The 16913-nt window shown below is 37.9% G+C and overlaps 1 protein-coding gene across 1 annotated transcript in view; it reads right to left on the bottom strand.

Moving 5' to 3' along the window:
• Positions 1–764: 764 nt before the first annotated feature.
• cdh7a (cadherin 7a) overlaps positions 765–16913 on the bottom strand; it is a 53361-nt gene continuing 37212 nt past the window's right edge. The window contains exons 10-12 of the mRNA XM_043223600.1: positions 13520–13637; positions 13129–13380; positions 765–2587 (exon numbers count right to left, since the gene is read on the bottom strand). Coding sequence (XP_043079535.1) covers positions 2079–2587; positions 13129–13380; positions 13520–13637 — 879 coding nt within the window. The 3' untranslated portion in view covers positions 765–2078. The remainder of the gene's footprint in view (positions 2588–13128; positions 13381–13519; positions 13638–16913) is intronic.

Here is a 16913-nt window from a genome sequence, read left to right as displayed (position 1 = left end):
ATGCAAATCAGATTAATATCTCCGGCTTTGACAGGCACAACAACAGTTAATAGTGAGCGTGTGAACAAAGTGACAAATTGAAAGCGTGTATTGTTTGGACACTGAGATTCAATCTCCAAATGCTTATGCCATCTGAAAAACAGTTTACAGCATCCATCCGGATGCCAGAATTTGTTGGGGAAGAAACCAAAATGGAACATGTTTCATGACTCAGACAAGATCACAGCTATCTCACACTGCGATAGCAGAGGCCAGGCTGCAACAGGCATCCGTGGAAAAACTGCCATCTTAACACGTCAAGCTGTGTTCGAGTCCGACAGCGAGACTAGGCTCAGTTTGAACGCATTCATTGGAGGGATCTAACTAGCCTGGGTGAGACAATTTATAGGCTTAGCTTTGTGTCTGACCGTGTCGTCGCACACCCAGTCTTCCCGCTCTCAGACGCGTGATCGTATTTCTGGATGTATGCTTGCGTTCACTAACTGAATCATCAATCTCCTCTCTCTGAGGCTAATTTAGTCGAGGCCTTTTAAATGCTCTGACAAGCCTTGTGTCATTCATCAAACTCAAGGCTCCGTTGGCTCTGTCGTCTAGCCTTGATTACACATCATGTCTGTGAGCAAACCACCCTGTTCCACAAACAAAAGCAGCCAATTTAGCAGCGAGATCTCCGCATCAAAATATGCACCACCGTTCGGCTGTCCGAATGAATGAATTAACGAATAAATGAATTAACATAGTCGTGAGGAAATGGCCACACCGTGTGCTGCAATTTGTGTGCTTTATTACAAAAATCTGTACAAAATTTCTTCCCAGCTTTAGCACTGAGAATGTGTTACTGTCATTTCATACCGTTACAATTTGAAATCTTGATAATAACCTGTCGGACAACAGCTAAACATTGAATATACTGTAGTAGTAGTAAGGTCTGTGTTGTCCGTATGTTATACACCATTTCACATGTCGCCAGATATTGTTTAGGATAATGTCTTTACATTCTTTTTTCCCTTACAATTTGCCACTCATATCGACAACAGGCCTGCTTTAAAACAAACAGCTCTCACAAGATATTCAGCAAGAACCACTGCGGAAAAAAAAAAAAAAAAAAAAAACTGTACACGGGACAGCATAGAGCACTACAAAAACATTTCGCCGCTTTGAGTTTCTCCACTGAGACTGAGGTTTTCGAGAAAGGAATAGGCTTAATACAAAAGACTCCACTTCAAACGCTCGCTGTCATAAGGGTTCTCTCTACAAACTTACAAAATAACATCTCAAAATAACTCAGGTTGACAGCCTCAACTGAAAGGCAAGTACTATACATTTTCAATGATTAAATCCACTCTGGCCTGTCCTGCTCGATACATCAAAGTCTATTCACTACGAGTTTGACTTGTATTTTGGTCGGCGTAACTGCAGGATACTTCAGAGGTTGTGATAGCAATGTGCCTCGACCCAAATTTTGGCGTTGAACTAAGGCCTGTTAACAGACGTGAAGCTATGCGTAAAGGATATATTACAAAGCATAAGTTGCGGTTCCTTGCTAGCCAATGCGTTCGGAAAAGATAGCGGCTGCTGAATTCATATTGATTTTTTTTCAAAGAACCTATGAGTCATAGAAACATCTGATAGAACAGAAACATTGATCTTTCGAGCATCGCTGCTGTATGGCTAGCTGGATGGCACTGTTCTCATTTATAACCATGGGGAGAGCACTTCAAATGTCTCTTCGAAACAATTGGTATTCCTGGACCAGCTCACATGGCCCTGCGGTCCACTGTCCATTATTCTCTTGGGCCTGAAGATCACTCTTTGGGAGCTTGCAACCACACCCCGAGTCCTGTCTTGGCATCTAACTGCAATTTAAATAGAAGTGCTTCCGACTCGAATCCCCACCATCTATTGGTTATCAAAACCGCTGCTCTCTGCAGATATAACTCCCCCCTGCATACTGAATGTTCCCCTTTTTTGCTCCCCTCTTCTGTCAAGCATCAATGAGTCAGTGGTATTCTCTTGATCATTGTTCATTTCCATTATGCCCTTGATTGAGCAGACCTTGGCAGGAATCTTAATCCCGGCTAGGAGGAGAATATATTGCTGCTGTCGCCATGGCCGTACAGGTCGGCAAGCTTCCTGAAGCGAGGTCCCCAGTCGCTCAGATAGTCATAGTTCTGCTCCGAGTCTGTGCTCAGGGAGTCTAGGGAGCTGAGGGATTCGGCCACCGAGCCGCTGCCCTCGAAAGCGTATGTCTGCAGGGAGTCATAGGGAGGCGCGGAAGGATCGACGTCGGCGTCCTTTAGGCGATCCCATATAAACTCCCGAAAGATCCCGTTGTCTGGGGTGATTTTGTAGGGGGGAGGGCGGGGGCAATAAAGGGTGGGCACCTCTGGGGTGACGTCTCGGCGGGCTTTGCTGTCTCTCACTACGTTGAGGTTTCGCAACGCCACCATGTCGAACGCCTCTGTGTCTTCCTCGCCTCCACCTTCGTCGTCGTAGCGCACGATGTTCTCCCGCACGTCCCGGTCTTCGTCTAAGATCAGAGGCTCCTTCTTCCTCCTCCTCATTGTCACAATCAGCAGCACCAGCACTGCAAAGACAATAGAATCACATGCTGTTAGTAAGCATCAGTGACACCACATATTAGCACTACTGTTCAAAAGGTTTTTTTGCTTAAAGAAATTAATAATTTTATTAAGCAAGGATGCATTAAATTCATCAAAACTAAGAGTAAAGACATTCATAAAAAACTGCTGTTCCTTCACTCTCAGAAACAAAGGTATGAAAGCTGTTACTTGTTTGAACCTAAAAGGTCCCTTTTGGTACCTAAAAGGTACCAAATATTAGTAATTAAAGTGTACCTTTTAAAAAGGTACCATCCCAGTGACAGCTTTTGCACCTTTATTTCTGAAAGTGTATGAACTTTCTATTCATCAAAGCATCCTTGAAATGAATAACATGATTTCTTCAAGAAAATCAGTTTTCCACCCTGATAATAATAATAATTGTTTTTTTCAACACTAAAGCAGCATATTATAATGATTTCTACTGAAAATCAATTACATGCAATAAATTACATATATTAATATACACATATTTTATATCATAAATATGTTTTATTGCGGTTATTTTTAATATATACAGCTTTTCTTACGGTAATCTACTATTACATTACACTACATACTATCTAATTTATACTCCTTTTTATAATAGTATATGTAGATTTACTAATAGCATAAGTTTTATTAATTTATATACACACACTGTGACTTTAACTGATATGTTTAAGTTGTAAATAAAACAAACATTGTTTTATTGGTGTTTCCAAATAATATTTTACAAGAAAATACTATTTCGGTTTTGAATTTCATGTTTAGTTCAGTGTTACTTGTCTATATACTTGACTGTTTATTTATTTATTTTTCTTTTTAATAATAGAGATAGTACGAGCAGATACTGGATAGATAAGTGGGTATGCGGAATTACAAATCAGATTGCAACATGCGTTAATGAGAAAAAAAAAAAATAAAAATTCAAGGCCACTTCTCTGACAGTGCATTTATTCCTAGTTCTGTTGGTTTCCACCAGAGTATTGGGGTGCAAATAGCGGCATAGTGCTGTTTACACTGTGTGCAAATAGTCATTACGATTAAACAATTTGCTAACAATACAAACAAAAACCCCTTTTATATGGGAGTAGAGTGTTTAATAAATTGCTTCATTACAGATTCATGCCCTTGCCACCGTAAACAACAATTCCATGAAATATCAGGCACCAGGTAAGATTTAGAGGCACCAAAGCTTTAAAACACACACAAAGAGACAAGCAACCTCACACCTCTCAAGCAGTCCATTTACCCTCCATTCAAGATAAGCAAAGGCATAAAAGGTGTAGAATCAGATAGCACTCGACCATGACTGTATCTCAACAATATTTATGACACCGGACCAAAATATTACTTTCTCATTGTTCTACACTCTATAGAACGATTGTGTCTCAAGGCCTGACACTTTAAGCTACAACATGAGAGATAAGCTGAATTATCTCTACAGTTCAATTAGGGCAGATCTGGTACATTAGTTTTATCAATAAGTTCATCAGATTGGGTTGTAGCGATTTTAATAACGCTGCTGACAAATCCCGAGCAGGAGGTATTTCATCATGGGAGGTGCTCCTGGGAGCGGGAGGTGTTAAAGGAGTTACAGTCTGATCTAATCTCATCCTGCATGTTTGTTTACAACGGTTATTAACTGTACAGACCCTTATCCACACACAAAAACACATGCACGGCTGAGAATTAAACGCACGCTAGCACTTTTGTCTCCTCACTTTTAGCTCTGTCATGTGTGAACATAAGCAAACAGACAGAGATGAACACATAGATGCACGAAGAGCGAGATTTAGAGAGGGATGTGCGCTGTAAATATGGGGCTTTAACGGCCACTTGCCTCCTTCCCGCTCATACACAAGCTGCTTATTCGGAAAAGGCCAGCATTAAATCCTTTTAATGAGTGCAGCATATGCCTACTGTACGTGTAAAATAAGACTGGATTATATGTCAGTCAGAAAATATCACCCTGCCCTGAAAGCACAGACCCCGTATACAAGCACATCAAAACTATCAACGAGAGGCAAGGCTGCACCGCCGCACAAAAGACGTGTGTCTCGGCGATTCAAACCGGGGATCAAATAATGCACAGAAAAAGATGGCGTGAAAGAGACGGAGAAATTCTGTCAATACAGAAAAAAGAAAAGGGGAAGCGCATAGCGAGAAATAACTAACATAACAAGACACATGCACAAAAAAAGTGAAATAAATCCATTTTTTGTGGTGTGTGGAATGCAAAACCCAATCCTCCGTGTTGCCGCTCTCAGACCCATGAATGCGAGGGATCTTACAGTACAGCCACAACACAGTCCTCCCACGGGAGTCTATATCTCTCTCTCTCAATGTAGATAGCGCATATGTGTATTTGGCTGCCAATACTGAGCTCGGGGGGGAGGGAAGGGAGCAGATAAAGTAGGGAGAGAGAAAGAGGAGGTGTAAGTGGGAGCAGGCTGAAGTGAGAGAGAGAAAGATAGAGTGGAGGGAAAAGGGAGGCAAACGTCTAATGATCCATCCTTCAGGCCTGCCACAGCGAGTGTGAAATATGGTGCCAAAGTCTCATACTTCATCCTCAGGCCTAGTGTCGTTTTGCAGGGGCAGACAAGCTGGGCGAGTGGGCTGGCGAGGCAGTGGCTGCACGTGTGCAGTCATAATCACAGTACACACACACACACACACACACAGGGGATGAAATAAACAAAAGCAAAGCCAATATCAACCTTAAATTCAAGAGCAACGGTCTCACAAGGTGGAAACAAAGAAAACGCTATAAAAATGAAGATAAAGGAATAGAAAAATGAAAAATCTGTAATGTCTTTTTTTTGTTCTTCCGTGAAACACAAAAGGATATTTTATGCAGAATGTCCAAACTGATCATTGGCATACAATGAAAGTGAAGGGTGACCATGGCTTCAAGGAAAGATTTTAGTAAATAAAAAAACAAGTCGCTTGAAATATTTTTTATGGTGCTTTTTAGTCCTTTTTGAAGCTTGATAGCCTTCAACTGTGGTAGGTTCATGGATGTTAAAAGTTCTTCATAAAACCTTAAATGGTGTAAAGAACTTTCATATTTGAGAGTGTATGCTGTGTCCCAAATACAGACAATTCTGTATAATATGACAATAGTAGAGAACTCCTGAAAATATAAGTAAATTAGGCATGGAATCTGTGATTTTTCCAGATCTGGAAATTTTTATTTTTCATATTTTTGAGATGTCTTGAATGTGATTATTGCTTTGAATATGATTCTAGGGTGTAACAGAGCACATGTGCAGTAATGCAGAAAATGAAGTGCAGGAATGAATACACCTTTTATAACTGGGAAATCTGCTATAATCTACTGGGTACTGAGCTGGAAATTAGACTTTAGACATTTTTTTTTACATATATTTTGTCAGTATTGATGTTTATTTGTTTGCTTTGATGCATGTGAAAATCTTCAAACTAAATATTCAATCTTCCATATAGAAATATAACTGGAGAGTTATGCAAAAATATATTTTGCATTCCACAAATAAAAGGAAATCATATGAGTTCAGAACAATGTGATGGTGAGTAAATCATGACAATTGGCATTTTTGGGTGAACGATCCATTAATAATTCACACATGCATGTCCTATATTTATACAGTTGTGTTTTCAATATTTTCTAGGACAAAACAAATAAAAATCAAAGCAAGTTTATATAATTAATTATATTTTGCTGAAATCTAATTCTTTGTAAAGTCTTGTTTTACTTTAAGCAACCTTTACCCGTAGAAGGGTCATATGAGTACCTTTGAGTAGTAATACTGTAAGTACCTTTAAGGTACTACTACGATCCTTTTAGGGGTAAAGGCTCTTCAAGTACACTGCTCCAGTGACAAGCTGTTGTATCCCTAAAGGGAAACATTTTTTCTGATAGTGCAAGGTTTGATTTTTTAAGCCACTTCTTATGTGATTACAAGGAGTTATATAGATCTAATGCAGTCTTAAGTCTTAACTGTTACAAACTGCGCCCACTTTAAGGCTTGATTTACCCTCTCTGCAGTTTTGACACAAGATGGATGTTCATCGGGAGCAGCAGATCAATTTAACATTATCCTCAATTTGCAGTAATTGGATTGAGAAAACAATCCGTCATCCAGAATCAATTAAACAACAAGTGGGATATTTTGTGGGGGCCTCGTTCTCATCGACCTCTTAAAAATGAGGCAGCGACTACTAGATTATGCACTGCCCTTCATTCTCTCTTTCACTCCCTCCCTCTCCCTCTCTCGCTCTCATGCGTTACCTTCACATATCTCAACTACTGCCAATAGCCCAGGGCAGTGAAGACTAATCAAGATATACTGGCGATATGCGGATCTATCTGGCTGTTGACATTTATGCCGCTGCCCAACACAAGGTGTTTGTGCTTTATGACACCTGTCTGTCCCTGGGTTTTCACAGTGGCGACATTATCTGCGAAATAAAATATGATTTATTCTGGGTGATGCAAGAGCACACTACATCGCCTTAAGGGCCCTCATAAGTATTACTGACTGCCGTCCACTTGCCCTGTCGGAGGCCATAGGGGAAGCACGCCTGGAAGACAAGATGCCCTGCAATCGTTCAACTGAGATTGAAAAGGTGATGTCACCGTTGCAAGTGTGACCCACGGACATGAATGTATCAAAGTGCCTCGGGCTTACCTGACCTTTCTGTGTTCCTCCACCTAAGCCTGAAATAATGAGCACAAGGTTTCCCTCAGAACAACTAGAGCGACGCAACGGCTGTCATCATGTGAGATGCGCTCCTGAAATCCTTTAGATTACTTTATGCAAACGCTGATAAATAGCAATGTGTTTACTGCAGCAGTTTGTTCGGATCCCTTCTTTTGAACTCCGTTTTCTTCCTATCAAATATTTTATGAACCATTATCAATGTTGGGCTTGACAGCGCAACTGAGCTGTTGTAACGACACAAGGCAAGCATGCAATAGAGAGTTCGTCTGAAAATCTGTCATCATTTACTCGCCCCATGTTGTTCTAAACGTATACGAGTTTTCTGTGCAATTCTAGAAGAGTTATTTATAGCAGGACAAGAAAGTGAATGAAAGTGAATGGTGACCAACTGTCAAGGTAGGATTTTCAATGGATAATGACTATTTCCTTACACGAAGCTAGCATGTGGCTTCAGAAGCCTTGGAATATATATATAGCATGTACGTCATGGACTACGTTTATGTTTTTGATGTCCTCTAGTCATCATCTACTTTTATTTAAAAAAATAAAGGCTCTCAGGAGGATTTTTCACAGCGATGCCACAGAAAAACCATTTTGGGTTCCCTCTCGATGAACAGGTTTTTATTTTATTGTTAGTGTAAAGAACACTTTAATTCTAAAGAACTACTGAAGATCCTTAAGAACCTTTTTGGACGAAAATATACATCAACGTTTTTTCTACAAAACCACTGATGCCAACTAAGAATCTTTATTTTTAAAAGTGTATATGCAGCAGAGAAAAAACAAAAGAAAAGCAGCCATATGGGGTGAAATAACACAAAGCTGAGTAAATAATGACAGTATTTTTATTTCTGGGTGAACAATTCCTTTAATGGAGAAAGTCGTTTGTATGTTGTTAGATAAAAAAAGACAAAAGACTCAAAGCTGACATGTCCTTGTGTATCACTCATTCCCTGGCATGGTTTTAGTTGTGCGCTGCTTTGATAACTAAAGCAACAGCAGGCAAAAAGCTTGTTGATTCATTACTCCAAAAAAAGATAAAAGCAGAAAAAGAAGATTCTTTTTCCCTCAGCAGCTCTCCTCCTCTGAAGCCATCCTCCTCCGTCTCCTCCTCCCTTTAACCATGAGTGAGCAGTCTCTAGCCCCTGGGGCCGGACTCTCTTTGCCAAAAATAACTGCATTGCTCAGATCAGGCAGCGCAGTGGTCTAATCCAACTCATGTAGTTTGGGAAGAGATGAGGGGTGGGGTGGGTTCACTGGAGAACTCTACATTCACACGAGATGGCAAACCACAGGAATGACTATTTCACATCAGTTGCAGCCGTTAGTTGAGCTCACATTCAGATGATAAACGCTTAAAGACAACAATCAATCAACAGAAGGATGGAGTCTGTTACTATGGACCACAAGCTGTGCTCTCTTTAGTTTAGATGGCATTTCTCAGAGGCTCCTGTGAAAGAAAGGACCGCAATGCAAGAATCGATTCTAAAAAACACTTCTTAGTCAGTATTTTTAGTGTGGTTGAGTAAAAACATCCGATATTTCATTAAAAAAGATAAACGCAAAAGCTGTGCGAGATATTAACATCTTATAATCAGAAAATTTCTCTTGCAAGAGTGTTCAAAATTTTATGGTCAAAAAGATGCTTAAATATTTTTATTCAGCAAAGACACATTAATCGATCACAAAAGTGACAGTTAAGACTTTAATTTTGTGAAAGGATTTGGATTTTAAATAAATAGTGTTCTTTTGAACTTCATATTTATAAAAGAATCCAGAAAAAAAACAAATCACAGTTTACAAAAATAAGAAAAGGAATGAATAAATAAGAAGAATGACAAGAATTTGTGAGAGATCATGAAGGATGGAATGATAGCTGCTGCAACTTCAGCTTTGCCATCACAGGAATAAATTACATTTTAAATTAAATTAAATAAAAAAAAAAAAAACTATAATATTTCAAAACACTACTGTCACTATTACAATACTACTGTTACAAAATACTACTATGTTACTAATACTAATATTAATGTGTTTCTGCTCAAATAAATGCAGCCTTAGTGAATATCTTTCAGAATCTTGCGAATGCGATAATTTTAAACTGCAGTGTAAATGTATTTTTAACCCATTTATTAGGTTGTTTTTATTTGGTATGTTTATGCTAAAACCATGAAAAAAGTTGCTTTAAAGTAGGGTAAGAAAATAAACTCTAAAATCAAGTCTTATCTCTAAAAATTCCCATTTTGTATTTTTTTTACTGGAAAAGAAAATTATGTTTTTGAAGTGATGTTATATATGGAGCTCCAAGTCAAGTGTAAGAACAGCAGAGTTCTTAAGGAATGCGAAATTGAAACATATTGCACTTGGCTTCACTGCGGTGTATTATTTCAGATCTACCATTTAGTTGAAATGTCTCTATGGAGATAGAAATGAACTAGTTCATACTTAGATGTAATGGCACCAAGGAAGCAGAAAGAGCTTCCTTTGTTACTTATTCGTCATCTGTGCAGTCAGTAAAAAAAAAAATGAGAGCAATCAAACAATGGAAATTACTGAGGCTCGGTTCAAGATGTGTGTGTGCACACACAAGTTCCCATCTTGTCACAATAACAGCACTCTTTTTTTTAAGACAGAGACAACATCTGTCAGCAAATAGACTTGTGGCTGTGTCCGCGGACAGATCTCCACACCGCCAACACAGTCAGAGAGGCAACCTATCAATGGTATAATCAAGAAATCAATCAAACCATCAGGACTGCATTCACTCCCTCTGTGCAGTCTTCAGGTCAGCAAATCAACACAAAGACTCACCAGTCAACCAATCAGACCAACTGAACGGTACATATTGGGTAGCGGTCACTCATCAAACAATCAGCTAATAAGGCTCCAAATAATAAGTAATCATACAAACCAGCAGCCTCCCTGGAGAGGGTAAACAAGTCAATTGTGGCCAAGCAGACCTCTCTGCGCACGTCGCGTCCCAACTGTTGGAGCTGTCGTGCCAACGCTTCTAAAGTAACGGCAGCCCGGCTGTGTGTTAAATGTCATTACGGGGGAGGTGGAAATGCAATAAAGCTCTTAAAAATGCTTTGGAAAACAATAACAAAAATTGGACAAATATCCTTTGATTGCAAGCTGCATTCATAAAGCACAGTAGCTTTGTCTTAAAGTCAACTTGAAATCAAAATCAACCATATATATATATATATATATATATATATATATATATATATATAAAGTAAGTACTACTGTTCAAACCTTTAGGCCTTTTTGTGTTTGTTTTGAAAGAAATATCTGCATTAATTTAAAAACGCATTAATTAATTAAAAGGTAATAATGTTAAATATAACAATGCTAAAGATGACAAAGCTGTATTCGGTATCGTATGATCCTTCAGAAATCATCATGTTGATTTGAGGCTCAAGAAACATGATGTTATCTCTTTTTTTAAATAGAAATCTTCTTTTGCTTTATTGTTATTTTGGATCAATTTAATATGCACACTTCTTCAATGAAATTAAACCCTGATGAACACATCAAGTCCCACTGTACAAACCTCCCCAAGGATTTCCTAACGATTTTCCTGTTTTTTTAACTCCCTTACAAGAGTGCCTTGAGAATTTCAAGAATCTCAAAGAACATCAATTTACTATAAAGAAACTGAAAGTAAAAAAAACTGACGACTTACGTTGCATTAACAGTGCCTATTCTCTCTGAGACAATGGGAGACGAATATACTTTAACATATATGCTGATAACGATATATATTTGTCTTAAATTATTCCTGTAATATTTCTATTTTGGCTCATATAGCGAAAGACATGAGAACAAACGTATTTTGCCTTTAACAGGTTCTTTTCGAAGAAACAGTGCCTGAAGTAAAGCTGCTCTGAATTTTCATTTATAATTGCAGTGTTAATAATTTTAATTATAGGCCTATAATATAAGCATTGTATTAATTAATAGACCTGTTTCGCGCTCTGAAATTATTATGGGGCAATAATTTTATGTATTTGATTAATAAAGGTAAGATAATAACAGACCTAATAATACAAACAATGTAATGTCTACATTAATTAGAAATGCTAAATTCTCTTAAATTTGCCAATTTTCTGATGCTCGACACAAGATACCATGCACATCAGGACAGGGAGTTTATCACTTGCAGGCCAGTAGCCAGCTATGAATCATCGAGGTCCAGACCTAGGTAAATGTAGCATGTTCAAAAATAAAATTTGATCTCTGAATGACTAATTTGCTGTTAGACTCTGCATATGAGTTTCTGCATGACATGTATATTTCATTTTAGACAGTTTGCAAGAATTTTAGCATCCATGATATGTAAATGATCATTGCCAGACGCCGATGAAGTATACAAGTCTCTTTAGAGAGTTATTGAGTGAGGACACAGACGCAGCATCATTGCCAGATTCATCTATTTTAAGCCTTTAGACTTGTATTTTTTTTAATTAATTTGATATTTTAGCTATAAAGTAAGTACTTTAGAGTCAGATTATTTGCAACAGATTTGATATAATTAAGTTTTATCTTTTATTCATTTTTGTTTTTAATAACAATATCTGGCAACACTGCATCGCCGGCACTCAAACTGACAGGATAGCACATTCGGTAAGGAAAACACAAAAATATCATTATATTATCTGTCAGAAGCACTCTCAACGTTGTCAAAAAACAGTATTTAGTACACAAATCTGTACAGCAAGTAAGTTACATAATGAAATGAAAATAATATAAAATAAATAATGTAATTAATAATATAAAGACGTCTAGGCTATCAAATTTTCACCATTAATGTTTTAACACTCAGTTATCAGCTATATAGCAATGATTATTAATGGAAATTATAGCAGTAAATTATTCACCCCTAACTATAATACAGTATTAACAAATTTTGATGCAATAAATAGAGTATGGTTTAAAAAAGATCATCCTTCCTAAACAGAGAAAACATGTTTCTCAAATATCTACATGTCTGTCTCTTTTAAAGTGTTTATAATGTATATAATAAGTTGCTTTTGCATTTGTTTGTTTTTATAGAATACATATATTTCTTTAACACTTTCAACCCCCCAGAGAAAAAAATGAAAATGAAAAAATATATTTTCTATATTCATAATAAATTGTATTACTTTGCAAATGCCATATTTGGCAGTTGGCATTAGTATACTGCTAATAACAGTGGCATGTGCAAAAGTTAAATATGCCTTTTTTTGAAGCTGCTGTATATAAAAAATTGATAACTAAATTTTAGGCGTTCACTACTTTCTCTGAGTGTCGTTTTTAACACCCCCTCGGAACTGTTAAGTCCCCCCTTAGCACGCCCAGCAAACAAATCCTGGAGCCCTCACTGCATCTACTGCACACCAAGGAAATATTTGGCAGCAAACATTGGTGGCACTGAGGAAATGCTTTGACTGGAAAACGTTTGAACATTTTGAATGCTTCAGAGCACCTTCCACTGGTTTTGTACGGCCTTTAAGGAAGCATAGAACAAAAAAATTGATGAGGTTTTAGCCATGCCATTAACTGTGTGCTGATTTTAATTTTTGTTTTGGCAAGTGAACCAACAAATGCAGCACTTTGTCAAACTGTTCATTACACAGGATTATTAAAGGGATAGTTCTGTCAACAAAAACCGAGCGCTTTAAAGAATGTAAGTGACCAAACAGATGATGGTAGCCCATTGATTCCAAAGTATTTTTTGTTTTGTGTGTGTTCATCAGAAAAAAGAAACTCATACAGGTTTGGAACACTATCCCTTTACCCATTGCTTCAAAAGTCTTAAATGCATTTCCTACCAAGTAAAGTGATGATGCAGGCCAGGATGGCGACGAGAGCTCCTGTGCTGAGTCCAGCTGATAGAGTAAAGGCCTCTGTGCCACATGACTGGGGCGTCCCATCAGGGTCACAGTCACACACTCTGATAGACAGCGTGTTAGTGCTGCTGAGAGCAGGGGTCCCGCTGTCCACTATCAACACCGGCAGTCGATACATAGACTGCTCCCTCCTCTGAAAACCACCCCTCTTAGTTAGGATAGAAGCGGTATTGTCTGCAGAGAGAAAGATATAATGTGAAAAGTGAAAAAATGACTCATACGAATATATAAAATGAAGTCTTTTTAGTCTTTATTAGAAATAAGAACTGAGTTTCAAGGATCGGCTTTAAACTGTATTAATGAAATCACGTACCTTTATTGTCTCGGAGGGTGAAGTTCATGTTCCCAGCTGTCTCTGCAGTGAGGGAGAAGAAGAAGCGATGCCCGCTGGGTGGTTCATCTTTATCCACTGCACTTATGGTTTCAATGACCTAAGACAGTGTTGAAGAGGGAGTAGAGAACAGGAAGATGAATACTGCTGTTATTGTCTCTCTCCAGACAAAATAATCCAAAATTCGCTCACTCAAAACACTGCAGTGTTGCCATGATAATAAATGTTTCAGATTATAGTAAATCCTCAGTATTTCACGACTGGAATTAATCACTTGATATTTTTATTAATTAGTAAAAAAATGAATAGCACATATCAACATTTGCTCAGAAAATTCATAAAAGTAAGATTACTTAAGACTGAATTAGCCTATTGAGTATGATTATTGCATGAAGTCAGTATTAAAAAAAGGAATATTTAATATTTTATCTATGTAACTGAACATGCACTGCACAAAGATATTCACAGCTTTATATCTGATCTGACCATTACTGCTTTTTTACAGACACATCAATGTGATCAAACTGAATCAGTCAAAGAAAGAAATATTTTTTTACTTGCCGTAATAATTTAGAAGCTAATAAAAAGTTTATTTTTACTCTCTGCGACAGCCCGCTTTGCAAGTTTTTATTAATTGGTTTATGTACACATGCATCAGTATGTTGTGTTGTGTCTCGCTGACTTTTAGCTTCTTCCGCCACGAGAGTCACATTTTAAAGACAGTGATACAATTAAAAAACTATCTTTTAAAAATTGACTTCAAGGCACTATAGCAAATTCAATTTACACTCTTAAAATGAAAGAGTTTTGCAGGGATGCCATAGAAGAACTATTTTGTTTTCCCAACGAACCTTTCAGTGAACAGTTCCTAAAAGAACCATTTTGTGGAAAATTGTAGAATTGACTGTAAAGAATCTTTTCTGCTTCTGAAAGGTTTCATGGATGTTTAAGGTTCTTTCAGAAGAACTGATGCCAATGAAGAAACTTTTAAAGAGTGCAAAAATGAACTAATTTAACACGTTGAGTTGATGCTCACATTTTATGTTTTAAAACACACAAAAAAATTCAAGCATCAGCCAATTTCAAGGTGGTGAACTTGGAGGGAAAAAAAACACAATTCAGAAGTTTAAATCATGCTGAAAACATTAGAAGGATAAACCAAGCCAGGAAGCTATCAGTGTGAGACGACGCTCATACGGTATCCAGGGATTTAGCAAAGTAGAGGGCCATCCCGGTCTAAATCTAGACCGAAACCCCCAAAGCTGGGCAAAGTGCTGTGCTTTAGAGATGAATATCAGGGTGACCCATCAGGTGGTACACTAAGAAGATTCTCCTGACACACTGTTATGGCCTAATCTGTGGGCTTTGGCTGGGTTAAATACTGTGTGCACAGCTCTTCCCTTGCAGTCAGCACAAACTCAATCTGCTTGAAAAATCTCCTAAAACCTTACGCACAGGATAAATGCAGCGGAGCGGTGGCTATCGGACACTCCTGTATCATTTCCTCATTCGTCCGAGGAATATGACCTTGTACCCACCAAAAGCTTTTCAGCGCTTTAATTCTCCACTCAGTTATTTTTATTTAACACCACCCTCCATTTATGCTAAGTGAGTATTTGGCAATGGGAACTCTGACGGATTTATCATTTATCTGTAAATATTTTTGAAATCGTAAAACGTTACGCTATTAAAAACCTGCATAAATGACACAAGCAGAGCAGGATGTTCCCTCAGCACCGAGCGCTGATTACAGTAAACTGTGACAAAATTAATTACAGATAGTCCATTAAGGCGAATGCAAAGTGTATTGATAAAATCACTGAGGCAATGGGTTCATTTAAAATGAATAAGAGCATCTTGCCAAGGCAAAGCGTCTTAAACCAAACCTGTATGTGCATTTACCAACCTGGGAGACGTTTTAGAATAATAGTGTAAAAACACGAAATGGCTCTTGTGCAGCCAAGAAGCACATTACATGGAAAAATATGGGTGATTTAAGCCTTTTTGCAGTACATGTAAAAATGGCTGGAGGGCAAGGAATGTCTCCTGTGCCACCTGATTTTACAGAGGGGAAAAACTTCACCGTAGTGAGACCGCCCGTGGAGAGTTAGCAGTCAAGAGCGCTTTAAAACACTAGTCTCTCAGCCTGCCACTGCTGACCATGTCTCTGAGGCATAAAGAAACAAGACAGAATATAGACGACCTTAAAGAGATGAAAACCCCTGGGAAAACACTCACTCCTCATAATCTAATCTGCTAAATCACCTGTAACAAATCACTTGGCTCATTTAGAGACCGCAGCTTCAATTCATATTAAGCTTCTATTAAATTCAAAAAGTCATATTAGGAACAAAAGAGAATCCAAGGGCACAGAGGGAAGAGCTTTGCGCTGGGAAACGAAGGTGAAGACATACGTTTGGTGCCTGTGACCCCATTACAGGCACTTGTTGGATGGGGATCTAGGGACCTTTTTCAACAAGCCATCTGTTTTAGACTCAAATGCAATGATGGGGAATAGTCCCTCTCGTATCATGTACATTGGGGATGGGTGATTATGATCGCCTAGTCATCCAACAACTGACTTCATCCAGATATTTTTAGAGTTTTCAGATTTGTAGAGGCCACTGTTTAAATGCTAAGGAATTAAGTAAGTAATTAATTGCTCAAGTAAGTAATTAAATGAACTAATTAATCAGTACTGCTAATGAAAATAAGAGATTAACAATACACTAATAATGTTTTCAAATAAAAATTATTTGATTGTGTTTTAGGTGACTTTTTTAGTGTTTGGCATTTTTATGACATTGTAATGTCAAAAACGGTGAAAAATAGACTAAACAATTGCATATTGAGATATTGCATATTGGGTATTCCAGCATTACATTACACACATTACATTACATTACATTACATTGCTTTTTAATGCAAGATCACATGACTGATTGGAATCAAGTAAACACAAAACTATTTGATCGATTTGTCGACTAGTTATTGATGCAAGCCCTGCTTTGAAATGATGTAGTTTTTACTCTTTCTGTGTAGGAAAGAAGTGAAAAAAATTAATTTGCACTCAAAACCTGGTTTCATTTGCTCTGAAAACCTGGCAACAGGTTTTCCACGCAACTATATGCAACGATTCATTCTTCCTCCAGGCAATTCTGAGGAGTTCATTCAAATTCAAGAGCTCCATACAGTCTCTTTCAAAGCGTCTGGCTTCTTGATAGAGCAGGTGTGAAGCTCTAAATATACAAATGTGCAGATGAGCCGTATGAAAACAACGAAGTGGAGATACACCCGTAGATGTGTAACAACAGGCACGAAGGCTGGCTGAAAAAGAGCCTATTTTGCCTCAGACGCAAATAGGCAAACAGCATTT

Source organism: Puntigrus tetrazona, chromosome 2, assembly GCF_018831695.1.
Source record: "Puntigrus tetrazona isolate hp1 chromosome 2, ASM1883169v1, whole genome shotgun sequence".
Lineage (NCBI taxonomy): Eukaryota > Metazoa > Chordata > Actinopteri > Cypriniformes > Cyprinidae > Puntigrus > Puntigrus tetrazona.
This window is presented reverse-complemented; position numbering and strand designations above follow the sequence as displayed.